This window comes from Mytilus californianus, unplaced genomic scaffold (assembly GCF_021869535.1).
Source record: "Mytilus californianus isolate M0D057914Y unplaced genomic scaffold, xbMytCali1.0.p SCAF_7, whole genome shotgun sequence".
NCBI classification, from domain to species: domain Eukaryota; kingdom Metazoa; phylum Mollusca; class Bivalvia; order Mytilida; family Mytilidae; genus Mytilus; species Mytilus californianus.
This window is the reverse complement of record NW_026262723.1, coordinates 43,080,390-43,099,587: the sequence shown is the minus strand read 5'-3', so window position 1 is coordinate 43,099,587 and position 19,198 is coordinate 43,080,390. Positions and strand designations below refer to the sequence as shown.

The window sequence follows — 19,198 nt, the reverse complement described above, 5'->3', positions numbered from 1 at the left end:
CAGATATAAACCATTTCAATAGAGACAATCCTTTAATTACAAATTTAAAGTAACTACTTATTTTAAATTCTGATTGTTTCCATTTACAATCATTGATTCATTAAATCATATGTTATTCATGTCCTTTATATTCATTAGTTGGATGTTAAGAATATACTATTAGGACAGAAAGTAACGGGACAAAAAGTCACGAACAAAAAGGCGCAGACAAAAATTCACAATTCAGTTTTGAGATAATTTTTATTTGATAAACAAAAGATTTTTCTTTAAAAACAATTTTTGTGTATTTTTCGTGAATAAGAATGCATAAAAATTTTTTACAGCATTGTAAACAAAATTTATCAAAAATAAAATAATGATGAACTCATTGTAAAGACAAAAAAGCTTTTAAAGTGTCCGTTCTTTTAACGTGCTGACTCTATCATGTTCCTGGTGCCAATTAATATATCTTTTGCATGATTATCTATTGATTAATGTAAATTAACAAGATCCTTCATTGTACAATGATTGTTTGTATAACAAGCTATTAATTCTAGACTGTTCTGTTCCATATACAATCAATAATATATTAACTAATGATTTGCCGAATCAATTGTGCAGCTTATATGTTCTCTTACTTATTGTCGTTTGACTTTCTGACCGTTTACCGATAGATTGCAAAAATACACGCAGTCTGACAAAAGTCAATTAACAACATCTCCGGTTTAAACAAAGTACATGGGGAGGGGCTCTTTCAATTTGACATGTGCAAAATATATCTTTATAATCTTTATAAATTTATCTCGTCCATTTATTATTATCCATTCGAAATGACTCACATCTTTCGCAGTTTACCCTCAGAGTCTTATATACACTCAAGAGCAAAAATATTTGTTTAAATTTTTCCGGCAAATTTGGTACTCTTAGTAAATCTTGTGCTACTCCTGATTGGATCATACAGGGTTAGAACTATTTTTGATTAAAACATAACAAGTTTGGTTTAAAAAAGAAATCCATCAATTGAATTCATATCTAAGAAAGTATAGAAAATATCTTCTATGCATTTACGAAGGAGCAATTAAAAAATGCCTTTCCCATAAAGTCAGATAAATAGAAGTCTTTTTCAACTGCATTCTAGGTCAATTGTTGCCTCATGGTCGTGTACATTTGTTTGCCTGCAATACAGCGCTGACATTTCTAGTAAAATTAAGTGCTAACCATTTTTCTTGTTGAATATTCTCCAAGAAATATAACTTTTGATTTTGCCATTTGATTATGACTTATATCTAGAAATTGACTATGAGGATCGGTTGAAAACAAAACTTTACGACAAAAGAGATGAGTTCAGCTTCCCAATTGTGAATTTTCATTTTTAAACCAAGAGTTCCAAATGGTGAAGTTGAAATCATCACTTTGTAAATTTTACGGACGCCATCACGAGTTGGTTAACCGTTATGGAATATCCGTTTCACAGATGATATCGGATATGTTCCTTATGTCGTAACTACAATCCCGTTCCCTTTTCACGAATGTGACCTACCGAATTAGACTATTTACCCCTATCTGTGACATTTTTACCTATTGTTTTTGTTTGTTTTGTTCACACATCGTTGTCAATATAATGGAATTTGATGCGATTGTCATACAAGTGAGAGGTTTAGCTAGCTTTAAAACCAGGATCAATCCACCATTTTCTACATAAGAAAATGCCTGTACCAAGTCAGGAATATGACAGTTGTTATCCATTCGTTTGATGTGTTTGTTTTTTTGATTTTGCCGTTTGATTGGGAACTTTCCTTTTTGAATTTTCCTCGGAGTTCAGTATTTTTGTGATTTTACTTTTTATAATATGGAACATCCTATAGTTCTTATTGAAATTTACACTTTTTAAAAATTTACCGTTATCAGATTACATACACATATACCGATAAAACTTGATAAATATGTTTTTAATATTATAAGCGAGATATAGTATTAAATACCCGTAATATCACCATGATTCTAGAGGCTGTTTCAAACCTTTTTCCTGACTTATAGCAGTCTTTATCCTCTTCTTTCGTTCTTTATTTAACAATAAACAAACAAAGCAAACCAAAAACGATGGTGACTATATTAATCATATAAAAAAGTATGTTCTGAACGTACAAATATAAAACCATTAACTGTAGATTAGTTGTCATACAAGTAAGAGGTTTAGCTAGCTATAAAACCAGGTTTAATCCACCATTTTCTACATAAGAAAATGCCTGTACAAAGTCAGGAATATGACAGTTGTTATCCATTCGTTTGATGTGTTTGAGCTTTTGAATTTGCCATTTGCTTAAGGACTTTCCGTTTAGAATTTTCCTCGGAGTTCGGTATTTTTGTTATTTTACTTTTTTTTTAAACTAAGTAAACTCATAAAATATAAATGTAGATGAACAAACATATTTTGAATAAGAAGTGAAGAAATCATTATATTTTGCATCGCTCTCCATGTAGCAAAAAGCAAGTACCTTTTTAAAATTGTCCAATATTTATATCGAAATAAAATATTTCCTTTTTATTTATGCTACTGAATCGCATGTGGTTTTTCTTCTTATTTTATTTACTTTCAAAACTGTTTGTCTTCAAAACGTTAACCTTTTCGTCCTGTTGAAACGCGTTTCTTTTGGATCCAGTGCGACGTTAGATGCTGATGTTGCAGTTTTCAGACGCATTGTGTTTCCATTTATATTTACAAGTGAGCTGGTCTCAAATTTATTTGGAACATCTTTGCAATCTTTAAATAAATGATCAGTTGACCTATTGAATCCGGTTTCCCTTGGATCTAAAACAACATAGGTTGCTGATTCAGAAATTTCGGGTAAAGACGAATGACATATATCATTATGTGCACTAATAACGTCGTATTCATGGTCTTGTTCAATTCTACTTTGATCAATAATGGTGTAATTGTTCTCTCGTCCAGATAGTGTTGTCGTCTTGTTGTTCTTGTCAATTGTTTTGCCGTCTTGTTTGCCCTGTAGCTTTAATACATTAAAAGAGTGCAAACCAGTTTCACCGATGTCATTCTCTTCGGTAACAGTGTAGTCAGAATTATTCAAATGCCTACCTATTTCATGTCTCTTTCCGGTTATATTATTCTGATCTGGAATATTATATTTTTGATTGTCAGCTAGATCATTTTCAGTCTGCATGTTTACAAAAGATCTTTTTATATCCTTGATCTCATAATAGTGTTGGTAGTCAGGGTCTGCATCACACAAAACTTTATTGATGGTATTGCTGTTCATTGGAGGTAAATTTATCTTTTGATTCAAAGCATTGTCACTTTTATACTTGAGTTCATTTCCTTTTTTATAAGTATTTGATCTATAAAAGAATTATTAAGATTTATCATAGTTGTATGAATGTTGAAACATAATTAAACGTAATCAGAATGTATTGTGTTATGTTAAAAAGGGTATCCAACACTTTGACTACAACAGATTTGGCTCGTTCAGATTTCATAAAATTTTGACAAAGATATGACAATTTCAAGAAATTTTAGCCTCACAATTCACAGGAATAATCTAATTGGATACTCAGCAGTTTGATGAACTTTCATTTTGCTCATTGAGAAGCTTTATATCTCTTAACAAATTGTATGTGATTAAAACGTTCATCTGGTTTTTTAAGAGCTAAATCACTTATGCGTTCTGTATCCCTTTAAACTGCACCGATGTAACAGATTAGCATACGGATGAAGGTAATTTAAGAAATACGAGTGATGAGATGGTCCGGGAACCGGTTATCGTCTTTTGATTTTCATTGTCTACAAATATAGTCCCTACTGTGGACAGTGTATTAGTTGCAAATTTTTTCATAACCCTTCCAATATTTATTTTTGTTTTATGCCTCCAACAGCGAGTAGGGGGATGACATTACACTGTAAAAAAAATTTGTTCATGAATTTTAAAGAAGAGTAGTGATTTGGTCCAGCTGAAAAAGGTTACAAATTAGTATGTCTGAAGAAATCAAAAGAATTCAAAACCCCCTGAACATAAAATTGTACATATTTTGAGTTAGAGCTGATGAAGTTTTCTATAATTTTGATAGAATTTGTCCCAAAAGTAGTACACCATACTGTAAAAATATTATTGAAAAAGCGCAGGTGAGATTTTTTGATTTTCATTTATTGTCTAGAAAAAATGCTACGAAATAACTGTTGTCTCGTTCCAGATGAGATGAGACTTCATGAAACCTTCTAAAAGCGTTGTTTTCTTGGGCAGCAATATTTTTGTGATTTTACTTTTTATCACTTGCTGTGGCTACATTAGGTATCTGCTTGTAATAACGATACTTTTTTACCATGCGTTCCAAATTATGTGTCCATCATGCAAGTCAGTGGTTATCATGTTCATAGCTGCACTTTCCCTGTTTTATAGCGTGTTTAATTTTAAGCCATATGGTCTGGTTGGGCAAAGGGATTTAACCCACCCATATTTTGAAGCAGTACTAAGGCGGGCTTTATGAATTATCAATTGATGGATGTTGTTTGTGTTTCTTTGTACGTCTAATATCTCCGAAAAGTCACGCGTTGGTGATGGCTGTTGTCCAATAATGTTTGGAGTTCCTAATCCTTCTTATTTTATATTGTTACTGTTCAGTAGTCGCTTCGAATTCTTAATGACTGTCTGTTTCCAATTATACATATTGTAAGGTATGCAGTGTACCGATAAAAGAATTTAAGAAATGAAGCAATCAATTCATCTGTTAGGTCTACATGTATAATGCGCACTGCAATCAACTTAATATCGTAACGTTTATATCATTACTTCTGTTATTCTACCAAAACTACAGTAAAATTATCTTACGAAAATATAACTAGAAATTTGCTACTTTTATGTTAGTGCTCAACACTTTTTATGTGATTGGCGACGAACAAACATATGGTCTCAAGTGTGCTTTGTGAATCGGTTTCCAAGAGCTAAAACGGATATAATACGCTTGATTTATTTTTGCATGGTTTCTAATTTGTTATGTAATGAACAAGATTTGATGATGTCAAACAGTATAGAATATGCTATTTTAAAAACTCCAAAGCATATTGCGAATTCAGAACAGTCTAGGAGGTAAAATTACTTTTACTTTCAACTGTCAGTTTATGCGATTTTAAGACCAGATAGAAGTTCCAAAACAATTGAAAGCACTTAATAAATATTAACAAAAAGACACACATTTAGGTAATAATAGTAATTGGTACTTGCATCTAAGGTTTCATGAAGTCACAACTACATGTATTATGATGTCATTATCGTTAACTCCACGTTTTAATGTGTATGTACCTCATTTTGTAAACTGACATATATAGGCATTTTGAACAGGTGTGTAAAAAGCATTATAATAAATCTCTAGCTATAATAGTCTAACTCATATTATCTAGAATCAAAAAGATATTGGAAAAATGTATACATATTAATTTTAGATTCATGTATTATACAAGTGACATTCAAAGTTCTGTGTTTAATTTGTTTATTTTTCACTCTTTCAAACCAGATGCAACGTTAGTAATAAGAGAGGATAAAAGTAAGGAAATGCCATCTCTAGTTATATATCTCCTGAATTAAGTTTTGTTCTGTATACAGTATATTTTTTCAACAAAAGACTAGTAAAAAGAGGGGGGTTCTAACGGGGACGTTTGTATATTTTTGGTTTAAAAGTTCAAGGTTACCGCTATAAGTTGACCAGTTTTATAAGGACTTATATCTGTTTTGTTTAAGGTGTTGACTTTTGTGTTGGCATCATAACAGTATAACATGTGGATTTGTTGTGTCATTGATGTTTCCCATTGTACATCTCTTCATCTTTTTACTAATAAACAAAAATATCAAAAGATACGATTTTACCTTCTGTTGCAATATAAGATGATCAGTCCTATTATAATTCCAAAACACACAACAGCTCCAACAGCTAAACCTTTAAATGACAAAAGTTACAAAGATGCATTCTATCAAAATTGTGTAATCGATTGTGCATACGTATGGATTCGGAATTCTTGACTGTAAGAACCAACAGATAAGCCTAAATGTCGTTAATAGTATTTATCCTATCACTTTTTTGATTGTGGTACATGTATGAGCCGCTCTCGAAATAATCTCAAAATATATACATGTATAATCTGAAAGTCACATATGAAAATGAAACTAAAGATAAAATCAAGCGTATACCAACTTAATGTGTGTATTTCTTTTAACGTCCCCAAAATGATATGCGTTATACCGATTATGTTCTCTCCAAATTGTGAAATTTTAACTGAGTGTGGATTCGCATGACGGGTTATGCATGCATAACAGGAAAAGCTTACCCTGTCGACCAAACTGGTTTCCATACGTTTTTATGGAGTTCATGCGATTTTCCCAAAATTTTGGTGTTTTACTCAATTTGTATCTTGTAAATTGATAAATGAGACTTGAACATCGAGAAACTTCTATTGCCTCTAATTTATATCTTGACTTATAGAGCTGTGTAAGTAGTAGTTCGCAATATCTTCTTTCTATATGCTAATGTGTTTATTAAAAAGCGATTTAATAGTAACAGCACATGCAACCAAAAAAAAATCAGCAACAAATTGTTCAACCAATGAATCCAAAGTTTCTATGTTCAAAGGTCTTTTTTATTAATCATAAAATAAGATGAACAATTGTGTAAATGATCTTTGATCACGAATTTCAAAAATAATTTCACAAAGTTTTTGTAGTTCTACTTTTCATTTTACTTTTTTAATAATACTGTCTGGTAAAATTACTTTATAGACATGTACCTGCAACTATGGAACGATCTAATAATTGCTGTGATTCCGATTTTGATGCCCATGATTCTACAATATAGAATGTGTTAATTTTTTTTTACTATCAAAGTAAAACTCATAAGCTATATCGTTTTACCTAACCTTATTACTGGTATTAAGTAGGATGTTGAATATATAAGGACTTGTTCTAGTCCCTTGTTAGTGTAGAGAGGACAGTTTCTTTTAGATCAGATTGTGCTTTGAATTATATGATCGTGTTTGTCTTCTTATTTTTTTTTTATTATAACTTCAACCCTTTATGTCTAAACATATGATTCAAACATGCAAAAGGACTAAACATCCAGTTGTTGTGTATACGTCAATTAGAAATCAAACAAACTTTAAACAAAATCTTGCAGTCTTCGATAAACAAAAGTGACTTTACTATATATTTAACTCAAAGTAGTTTGTTTGAGCATACCTGTTACATGTAAAGGTTCTGAAGTTAATGGTATGAATGCGACGGTTATGTGACTTTTGTCGGTTGTTTGTAAATGAAGGTAAGTTGTCTCGAGCTGTTCAGTTGTCATCTGTGCTGTTATATCAAACAAGGCAGGAGTAGTTTCAGTGAATTTTGTTGAGTTCATAACTGTTTCTTGTGGGTCTACAATGGTATACTTGTCCATATAATATAAACAATATATATATTCAGTTTTTATTCAACCATTTATTTACATAAAATGATTCAAAAGCCAAAGTGGATAAAATTAATAAAAAAATGGTACGCAGACCTCGTCTTAAACATCGGTTAATTTTCAACAACAAACATGCGATTATGACTTACGATTTCTAAATTGATATTAGAAAAATCGTTGATAAAGAATTCAACTAAGATGCCATCTACTGAGTGAATATGAAAAAGAAGATGTGGTATGATTGCTAATGAGACAACTCTTAACAAGAGACCAAATGAAATTAACAACTATAGGTCACCGTACGGCCTTCAACAATGAGCAAAGCCCATACCGCATAGTCAGCAATAAAAGGCCCCGAAATGACAAATGTAAAACAATTCAAACGAGAAAACTAACGGCCTTATAAATGTACAAAAAATGAATGAAAAACAAATATGTAACACAACAACAAACGACAACCACTGAATTACAGGCTCCTGACTTGAGACAGGCACATACATACAGAATGTGGCGGGGTAAAACATGTTAGCGGGATCCCAACCCTCCCCTAACCTGGAACAGTGATGTAACAGTACAACATAAGAACGAACTATAAAAATCAGTTGAAAAAGGCTTAACTCATCAGATAGATACAAATAGAAATACATCTAACAACAACACAGAGTGGACTAGGCCGGGTACATCAACAACAAAAAGACACTAAGTACAGATCTGAGAGTACTCGCAGTCACTGACAGCTAGTTCAAAGCCAATAACAACTAATAAAAAAAAGCATGCATCTAAAACTACATTATCAATCAGTACACATCCAACATCCAATGGATTTAGTCTAAAGATGTCATAAACAATCAGAGAAAAACATGACTTTGTGCAATGCCAAGATACAGGTATCGACATATTGTAGATCCATGAAAGTGCATATGTATATAACAATAATATTTAGTTTGCTTTTAATTTACTGATAACAAAATCAATATTAATACCAATAAAAACAACATTCAAAGATCTAATTACAGTGTTGAATTGGTAACCTTTTAGAATAAGTTTATTTAAAGGACCGATAAGTTTAACAGGATCGTTTCTAAATTTCCGGGCACAGTAAACAACATTTCCGTTAAAATGAGGATGTGCTCTCCCGTTTGAAATAAGTTTTCTACAGGTACAACCAAACTTCAAAACCAAATCTTTATATCTATGGAAGAATTTAGTAAAGGTTTTAAGTAATTTGTGGTAAAGAAATCCCTGACTTAATAATTTACCAGTAATACATAGATTACGTTCATTAAAATCAAAAACGTCACACAGACACGGGCAAAGCGAACGAGTTGTGAACATCACCATCCAAAAAAGGAAAATTAACAATAGGGAACGAAAAATCGTCCCTTTTGTCGTAAATTTTAGTGTAGAGTTTCCCGTGTAAAACTGAAATATCTAAACCTAAGAAAGGACAGTTATTACCGTTTACATTTGATTTATTTAAAGTAAGTTCCTTTGGATAAATTTCGGCAGTGTATTTAGAAAATTCTTGATTATTCAACGAAAAAATATCATCAAGATAACGGCAAGTGTTGTTGAATTTATCAATTAAATGCAATTAGACGGGTCTCTACTGAGTTTATGACCAAACTCAGTAGAGACCCGTCTAATTAAATGCAATTAGACGGGTCTCTACTGAGTTTGGTCATAAACTGTGATTCATAACAGTACAAAAACAAGTCTGCTATTAAAGGGGCGCAATTAGTGCCCATAGGAATACCTACAACCTTTCGATAAAGTTTGTTGCCGAAACGTACATAAATATTATCAAGGAGAAAATTAACAGCTTCAATCATCTCATCACACCTCCAGTAAGTATATCTAGCATATTTACCTTTCTCATTAGAGAAAAAAGTCAATGTACAAAAGAAAGTTCTGAAAGATGGACAATGTTGATAATTATTAATATAATATGTAAAGTTGTAGTTGTAGTCAACTCGGTACAACTCTAATGCATTAAAAGAGAGGCAAAAGATACCAGAGGGACATTCATTCTCATAAGTCGAAAATAAACAGACAACGCCATGGCTAAAAAATAACAAAAAAACAAAAGACAAATAAAAGTACAGTAAACTAAAGACTGGGCAACACGAACCCCACAAAAAACTTGGGTGATCTCGAGTGCTCCGGGAGGGTAAGCAGATCCTGTTCCACATGTTTCACCCGTCGTGTTGCTCATGTTAGTACAAACCCGGTAAAAAGTCGAATTCGGTAGGATCCTGTTCCACATGTTTCTTCCGTCGTGTTGCTCATGTTAGTACAAACCCGGTAAAAAGTCTAATTCGGTAGGTTATATTTGTGAAAAGGGGACGGGATTGTAGTTACGATATTAGGAACATATTCGTTATCATCTGTGAAACGGATATTCCATAACGGTCAACCAACTCGTGATGGCGTCCGTAAAATTTACAAATGGATGATTTCAACTTCACCACTTGGAGCGCTTGGTTAAATAGCTTCCTTGTGAGCAGCAACCCTCTATCAATAAATTGTGTTTTCTGTATTTTCAGTATGTTGAAATACAGTAATTATTAGAAATCACAAAATGTCTTTTGAATTGGAGGGTTTTTTTCTTTGTATTAAAATTTCATTTTGTAATAATATAAGAAAATGAATAGTTATCATTACTAATATTTGTAATGTTACATTTACTCAGATATGGGACAATTGAGGATCTTTGATTCAGACGATTCAATTATATTTTCAAAACGTAAGAGAGAAATTGAGTGTAACGAATTAAAACAGCTAATTTAACTAAACTCTCAAAATATTTTAGGCATTTATTTCTCAACCACAACTTACCTTCACATTCATACTCTGTCTTCATGGTGTAACGGTTAAAGCATTCTGGGTGATCCTGTATATATTTAGACATGTCAAGTGTACAGAGATCCCAACTCGACACATTTGTACATAACGAATCATTTATTTGCTGATAAATAGCATAACATGCAATTGGGATGAATTTGGGTTCAAATCTCAAACTGCTTTTGTCAATGTTCATATAAATATTTGAACATTCAGTAAGTTCAATAGTTTCATTCACGTGTTGGCAGCTTTTTATATGATCGATAGTCCCTTTACATGCACCAGGACTTGAACGGCACTGACTGTTAAAATCTGTAAAATTAAAGATTTTTACAAACGTCAAAAAAATCCTTCAATTATTGATTGATATGATTTAAGATTAATTCCATTTAGTAAAAGTGGCCACATTGACATTTGAAATAAGTCCTATGTTATATCGATCATTGTAATTTCCTTTTCGGCAAAATATACGTGTCTTGAGAACAATGATTATACTTGTACATGTGTATTATTTCCATTTTCCGTTCAGCTTGAAATACTAACGTTCTTCTAACGAAAGTCTTAGTCCCCCTTGGCACTACTTTTCAGAATATTTCAATAACTTCTTATTTGATTTGAATTTCCAACTATTCGAGTGCCACTGATGAGTTTTATGTTAACGAAACTTACTTGTGGTATACCAATAAGTAGTGAGTCAGGTATCTTTGACGCATTTTTTTCAAATGCATAAATTATATTTTAATGGTATTTTCTTTTTTAAAATTGTTGATTTATTTATATTATTTATCTAGCTTCAAGATCGTATATATTTTTTTACTAATCGAACAGATTGTTATTAAGCGTGTTAGCACCCTGTCGTATATTCGATAATTGTCTTATTGCCTGACAAAATATATATGTACATATTTGTAGTTGTAAATATATAAGGTCAGTACCTGAACACATTTTATTTACAATACTGATATCGTCGAGAGCAATATCTCCTTTAGGACCATTTCCATGGATAGCTTCAAATCTGATTTTGTAAGTTCCCACAATTTTTTTTAAGTCGATTTTCTCTTGATGCCATGCATCACTTTGGTTAGACTTTTTACGGAAGATACGCTTTTCATTCCCTTTTACATTGTTCAATTGGAATACTCTCAAGCTACCAATATCATCCCCGTACATATGATACCAAAAGGATAAACACTGTTTAGGACCTGAAACTATTGGACCACTTGTTAACTGTGCAATATCACTTGTATTTCCATTCTTTGCATTGCTGTACACATAGAAACCAGTTACAGCTAAAATGTAAGAAAAAAGTAAAACGGTTCGAAGAAGGATTTCCGGCTGATTTCATTAACATTCAAAAAGTTTCAGATGACAATTTCCTATTTTCTTATTTTAAAAGTATAAATAAAAACTACAATATTGTTACATTGCAGATTTGTTCCTTGACGGAATACTTTGATCCCAACATAAACATTATATCATCAAATACTATAACAGGATCATTTTGTTTAAATCTTTAATAAATACGTCTTTTTCAAAATCAATGATAGTCAAAGATCAAAGGCATCATTGAAATATACATTTTTATTTTCTGTGCCTCTTATGAAAAATGCATTATGCTGTTGTTTGTTTGATTTTTTGTACACTGCATCAAATTGGTCAGTATAATAAAATTACCACTTTATTCAACAACAAAAATGCTTATATCCACCGAATAGATGTAATAAACAGACTTACTGTGACCTATAATGGTTTACTTTTATAAATTTTGACTTGGATGGAGAGTTGTCTCATTGGCACTCATACCACATCTTCTTATATCTAATTAAGGAATTGTTTCTGTCCGGTTATTCCTCATAGACTACAATAGTTCTTTCAACGGACAAATCTACACTTGAACCTTCATCAAACCACCTATAGTGAGCTGATTAATTTTATGTCAAGTGCACAATGATTTTGTTGGAATCTCATTACCAATTATAAAACATGGTTCTTCCCGTTTCACAACACATTTTACCCTACTTATGACAAATCCAGTCTTGCTTTCAAATTTGGACTTACAGCTATTTTTGTTTCGGTAAGAGGGGAGGGGCTATCAGAAAAAGACAAAAATATGGTAAAAGTATAATTTCAGAAGTGGAACATTGGTGTGTCGATTGGTAGTAGAGAGGTTGCTATAGGTAGATTTCGCGTATGACGTCCAATACTGGTAAACATTAATAACCATATATTTGTGTACCTTGGCATGCTCTGTTTTCAATTTATGCGACATTATTTTTTTTTACCTCATGCCTGGCTTTTTCTGACTGCTATAATGACGTTTAATTAAATTTAATTGACTTGATCGTATTTATTTATTTGTAATATTTGTATCTACTTACAGACAGAAGTGTGGTCCTTGGATGGTCCTGTAAATTTTGTCTTCGTTGCACCTTTTTTTCTTTTCCATTTGTATATACCTTTACCTTTTGGAAAACGCATCCATCCGCACCATGAATTATCAAAGTTACAACTATGTGCTACTTCTGCATTATATATTTAAAAACATTTTAAATACAAAATTACATGAAAAGAAAATTAATTTTATATAACACATCTAATAACTTGCAAACTTAAAAGATCTGACTGGATCAAAGGCGCAGAAATTCTAGAATTAAAGAAACTTATTTAGATGATAACCACTATAAGAGGTTTTTATATATATATATTATTTTTTCACTTTAAAATGAAATAAATATACAAATGTACTTGTCAAACTATGAAAAAGTAAAAGGCAACCAAAGATCGGACCCCCCCCCCCCCCCCTTCAAAGAAAATAAAAGATCCTTAATTGTTGAGGACAAGACTTAGACGAGTCTAGTCAAGAGGTGAGAATTAACTAAATATCTGCTATTCATATGAAAATAAGGAGATTTGATGTGATTGCCAATAAGACAATTGTCCACCGGAGTGGATATAAGCAATTATAGCCCACCATACGGCCTTCAACAATGAGAAGTCGGATATAAAAGGTCCCGATATGAAAAATGTGAAACAATTTAAACGAGAAAACTAACGACCTGTATCATAACAAAACAGGGGATCTCAGGTGCTCCGGTTATGTAACAGCACAATATAAGAACAAATTGTAAAAATCAGTTGCAATTGGTTTAACTCAAAAGATCGGTATGAGACACAAAAACAATTAACATAAAACAATAGACAAAAAGCACCGATATAAAAGTACTCGCAGTTACTGAAAGCTAGATCAAAGCCAATTACTGCTTATAAATAAATCTTGCTCTCTCAGACTAAAGTATCAATTAATACACGCAAAACGGATTGAGTGTAACGACGTCATAAACAGTCTGAAATACGCAAAATGCAAAGCCAAAATATAAGTAAACTGGCAGTATCGACAGGATATAGGATCATGAGTTGTCATAATTGTACACATATATCAAGACACATTTCGTTATGTCTATATATTTCAATAACAAAATCAATGTTAGTACCGATAAAAACAAGATTTAAAGATTTTACTGCTGTGTTAAATTGATAACCTCTAAAAAAAAACGTTTATTCAAAGGATCAATTAGTTTACATTTGTCGTATCGAAATTTCCAGGTTATCTAAACAACATCAGCGTAAAAACTGGAATGTTATATCCCGTTTTTATTAAGAATTAACACCCATATATGCCTTTGAACAAACGACATTATGAAGCAATACAATATCATTTTTAATTTTAGTTTCTTGTGTATAATTTGGAGTTTAGTATGACGTCCATTATCACTGAACTAGTATACATATTTGTTTAGGGGCCAGCTGAAGGACGCCTCCGGGTGTGGGAGTTTCTCGCTGCATTGAAGACCCATTGGTGGCCTTCGGCTGTTGTCTGCTCTATGGTCGGGTTGTTGTCTCTTTGACACATTCCCCATTTCCATTCTCAATTTTAAGATTTAGTGTCTCAGAATCTTAACTCCACGGGGCTACAAACATTCGATAACCTTGTTTTGTTTGATGTTGTACATTGTATGAGTACGTACATAAAGCAACTTAAAGTTATTTTTCATTCGGAAAGAATGCGTTTTCAAACATTATTTTCCCATTTGTTAGAAAATAGTTTTAACCTGCAATCGAATATAATAATGCTGATGTCAATATAGTGCTTGGATTTACGACTTTAACAACCGAACGTTCTTATCCTTCAGCATATGAATGACCGTTACGTATATAAATGTCAACATATATAGTACATATATTTCTAAAAAACCAATTAACGGAAAACTTTTGTTAAATCAAAAATGGATTGTTAATTATGACGTTACAAAATAAAAGGTTTTGTTTCTTAATAAACTAAAGAAATTATTTGAAAATAAATAAAGTTCACGGAACCGTAGAGCTTCCCTGCCGAAAAACAAAATATAAAGGTTTCTCAATATTTCAAGACCAAAAATGACACCAACAGCTGTAAAACTGTTTGTTTTCTTTAGATATACAAGAAACTGTTACAGTTTGGCATGTACATCGTCATGCTAATATTAACATATTGAAATTATTATTAAAATTATTAAAAGTGGTGACAATATTTATGACGTTGCTTGCACAAAACTTATGATACAATATTGTATCATTCTATCTTTTGGTTATTATAATTAGACAGCTCAAAATATTTACCTAGACATGAATATGACAAGCTGAAAAATCCGAGTTCCAATAGACAGCTATTTGGCATGTTTGAAGTAATATTGCAACTGCTTTGTCCATTACACGTGCTTCGTGTTCTGACATTTTCCTGTTCTGAAAGGCTACAATTTTTAGGTGCACATTTGCTATTTGTCTCCACTGATATGTTTGATATTTTGATAACTGAATTGCTAGTACATATGATAGGAATTGAAGTGTTGAACGGAATATTAATAGTAGTCAAATTCTTTTCTGAAAATAAAACAATCAACTTATCCAAGTTTATAAAAGTAAGGGGATATGGTATGATTGTCGGTGTGACAACTATCAATCAAAGTTCAAATGAAATGGATGTAAAGCAATTATAGGGTAAACGTACGGCCTTCAACAATGAGAAAACTCCATACCGGATAGTCGGCTATAAAAGGCCCCGACATGAAAACAATATTATTGTGCATATATTTTGTAGTATTTTAACTTTTAAAAACTTTGTTTATCTTAATTGTTATCAAGCTGACTTCATGTTATTTGTGTTTTATTTTTAATCTGTCATACGAGGCACCACTGCCGATTTCTTTCTCTTGTCTGTCCAGTATTTAGTTATTGGTCCTGGCATAATTTTTAAAAACTAAGTACTTTTGCATCAATTTAGGTTCTTATTATATGTTATTTTAGTCGTAGGCTGTTTTGCTTCTATTCGTTTTCCAATTGTGTTGGTTTGAAACAAAAAAGTATGTTTCTCGTATATTTACCAATCTTTTATATAATTATGTATATATATTACTTCATAAAAATATCTAAACGGATGTAGGTTTGTTAAGGCAGTACATGTATGATTTGAAAGCAGCAATGTTTGTATGTTTGGCTATTTCTTTTTTTTTCCACTCAATCTCGAAAAAAACCCAATAAAATCAAACTTCTATAAGCCTTTTGACATACACGCTATTCTAGTTTTCAAACTTATGACTTTGAATGTGGGTAAGGAGATGAAACATAGAAACACTAGTCTCATACTTAGTTTTCTTTTCAATTAGTTTGTCATTATTAACTCTATTTTTTTTTTTTCATTTCAGCAATTGACTTGAACTAAAATTATTAATTTTGAAATGTGGAAATGTTTTGGTAAAATTTGATTTAAAGACAAGAATAATAAGAAAGACATAGTTTATTAGCACACCCAGAAATATTTACGTATAAAGTATAATATTGTTAACCACTCAATACATGTACTCATAAAAAGTAGCATACCTGTATTTGCCAATGTAATCCATGATAAACAAAAGAAAAACAAAACATTCGTCATCTTGTTATTCCTTTTCCTAATGCTATAAAATCAAAAGCTTAGCTTAATAACGTCAATTGTGGCTACATGTCAATTGACACATTAATATGTGTTAGATAAAGCAACTCCTTACAAAATTTTGTAATATACAATTTCCTGTATAAGTACATGTTTTAAAAAAAAAGTTGTGGTTTGTTACAATGTAATACACAATGTTACAAGTACATGTAAGATAAATTATAAAACACAAATGATAGTTTAGTAGTTTTAAGACATTGAAGTATAAAGTAAAATAACAAAAATACCGAACTCCACGGAAAATTCAAAACGGAAAGTCCCTTATTAAATGGCAAAAGAAAAAACTCAAACGTATCTCACGAATGGAAAACTACTGTCATATTCCTTACTTGGTACAGGCATTTCCTTATGAAGAAAAATGTGGATTAAACCTGGTTTTATAGCTAGCTAAACCTCTCATTTGTATGACAGTCACATAGAATTTCATAGAATTTCATTATATTGACAACAATATATGAGCAAAACAAACAGACAAATTAATTACAAAATGTCAAAAAATGCGGTACAGCAGTCAACGTTGTGTTATTATAGTATGTACCATATACATGTGCTAAATATCTTGCTAAACTAAAGTTTCAGTATTTATATATTTTAATCGACTTCTTCAGAAAGTGACACTACCCCGAAAAGTAATATTCAGTCGATTTATAATGTACTACGTGAAGAAGCAATTACATTTTTTTTTATTTGAATATAAGCCAAAATACCGATGTTCACTAGAAATATATTAAATGTAGATACCTAGTTAATGTGTTGCTTCTCAAAGGGTTATATTAATGTTAATGTGTTCTGAAATTACCATGCACAGTGTAAAGATTTCAAACAGCCTCTTTTTCCAAAAGAAAATCAAATTACGGATTCATGTTAACTATTCTGTTTCCCGTAGTAAATGTTTGCCCCATTGTCGACAATGCTATGTTTTGAAAAAAAATGTATAATGGCACTTTATGTAAACTAATTATGGAAAAACTGCTGTTGTTATAGTGTAAATGGGAGAACAATATCTATTTGAGATTTTAGAAGACTTAAATATATAAGGGGCTATGGCTTTTCATGGTGAATTTTGTTTGATCTAATGTCAGCTTCCTAGTCAAAATTTCTTGGTTTAATAGTTAATTTTTCCTCGAAATGCTTTTTTATGGGGGGGGGGGGGGGGGGGGGGGACTTTAGTCTTCAATCCGTTTGTAGCTTTTTCATATTTCGTCTCCGATATTTTATTTTTTACACAGTGCTAGTATTCATTTAATTACAGGGATCACGAATTGTGCTTTAAAATCAGGGAATAGAAAGACATATAATAAAATTCGGAGAGATATTAGGTCATATTGCTCAAGCTCGATTAGCCAGTACCACCGCAAGGAAGAATCCTTAATTCTGCCAACAAAACGTTTAGGAGTTTGACGATAGATAAAAAGATTGTTATAGATTTTTATTTGTAGCAACTGATCTTAGGCATTCTTCAAAGTACTGTTTGCTTACCTCGTTTTTCTATACGCCGCGAAGCCGCCATCCCATGTCAAATATAGCCAACACCTTGCATGTGACGTTCAAGACGATGTGTTTGAAGAAGTGCTAATGATGCAGAATGAAGTAACATTTAAATATTCAGGATTTACTTTTTTTTAGAAGATTGTAGGGTAAATAAATAGTACAATTATGTGCTTTGTCAAATTGTATTTCATTAATGTGACTTTATCGTATAATTTTATTTATTGCATGTACGATACAGGAATATTTACTGACAATAGAGCAGAGAATGAAACATTTCAGTTTCACTTTATCTTTGTTGGTAGGAGACTTTGGCAATTGCCTCCTCCACACCTATGTAATGTACGGCCATGTAATCTCTTCAATCACCGTTATCAATAGTGCATAGAGTAATAACTCTGGAAACTCCGTGCATTATACATTATTTGTTGCTAATAATTCTCAAAAAAGAAAATTTGATACTTTTGATAACCTTGATTGTATTTCCTTCGCTTCGAAACCTCATGTCAAACATAGCCAACCATTCGGCATGTGGCGTTATGCATGTGGAAACAGAAGAGTAAATTATCTGTTGGGTTAAATACTTAGTAAGAAGATACTCAGCCAAGTAATTTATAATAAAAAGCTATAATGTCATTAAGTAAAAAAAAAGTTGCTATAATTATATACTAATATATATAATATTTCAAACGATGTAAAATTGGTGTTTTCATGTTTCTAGTAACTACTACAGGGTCGACACCGCTAAAACGCCTCGGTCAAACCAAAGATTTTAAAATTGGTAATTGGTGTTTGCTGCTTTCACGCTAAGCACGCGGCATTAAGGAGTAAGATCAAAGACTTGTCGGCTCGGAGTCAGAATAATGTGTTCGGGTAGGGTGGCATGTCTCCCTACGGACTGTTACCTTGTGCACTAGCACATTAAAAAATCCCGCTCATCGTGTCGGTCTTCTACAAAGCAGGGTTAATATTCATATTTCATTAACATTTTCCCGTCATGAATATACATTTGATTTGCCAGCCAACTTTCATCATCGATACCGCTGTTCATTAACAGCTATCCCCTTGGAAGGAGCATCTTAAAGTAAGTCATTTACTCTTCGGCACTAGCTATGATTTATCATAATCACATTAATTTTGATAGACTGAAGTATTGGAATTCTCTGAAAATAAATCCTGAAAGCTTAAAATAAATAACTTTGCACAAGACAGAATAAAAAAAGAAGATAACTGCATCACAAAATGCGCGAAAAAAATAAGCATTCATAGCGACAGATGGAAATACATGAATAGTCAATCTGCAGAAAAGTCCTTCTGACCCCCCCTCCCCCCCCCCCCCCCCTCTTTCCCTTTCCCCTTTTTTATATCAAATGTTCATCTCCTTAATTCTTACTTCTCCATCTAACATGACACAGA

The 19,198-nt window shown here is 31.9% G+C and overlaps 1 protein-coding gene across 1 annotated transcript; it reads right to left on the bottom strand.

Annotated features, from left to right (window-relative positions):
• Positions 1 to 221: 221 nt before the first annotated feature.
• LOC127708424 (uncharacterized) lies at positions 222 to 16,307 on the bottom strand. The gene is made up of 9 exons (XM_052213294.1): positions 16,183 to 16,307; positions 14,926 to 15,186; positions 12,648 to 12,791; positions 11,205 to 11,558; positions 10,264 to 10,581; positions 7,212 to 7,394; positions 6,764 to 6,820; positions 5,850 to 5,919; positions 222 to 3,333 (listed from the first exon to the last, which is right to left on the bottom strand). Exons 1-9 carry the CDS (start codon positions 16,235 to 16,237, stop codon positions 2,589 to 2,591), a joined length of 2,187 nt encoding a protein of 728 aa, XP_052069254.1. The 5' UTR covers positions 16,238 to 16,307; the 3' UTR covers positions 222 to 2,588.
• Positions 16,308 to 19,198: the final 2,891 nt, after the last annotated feature.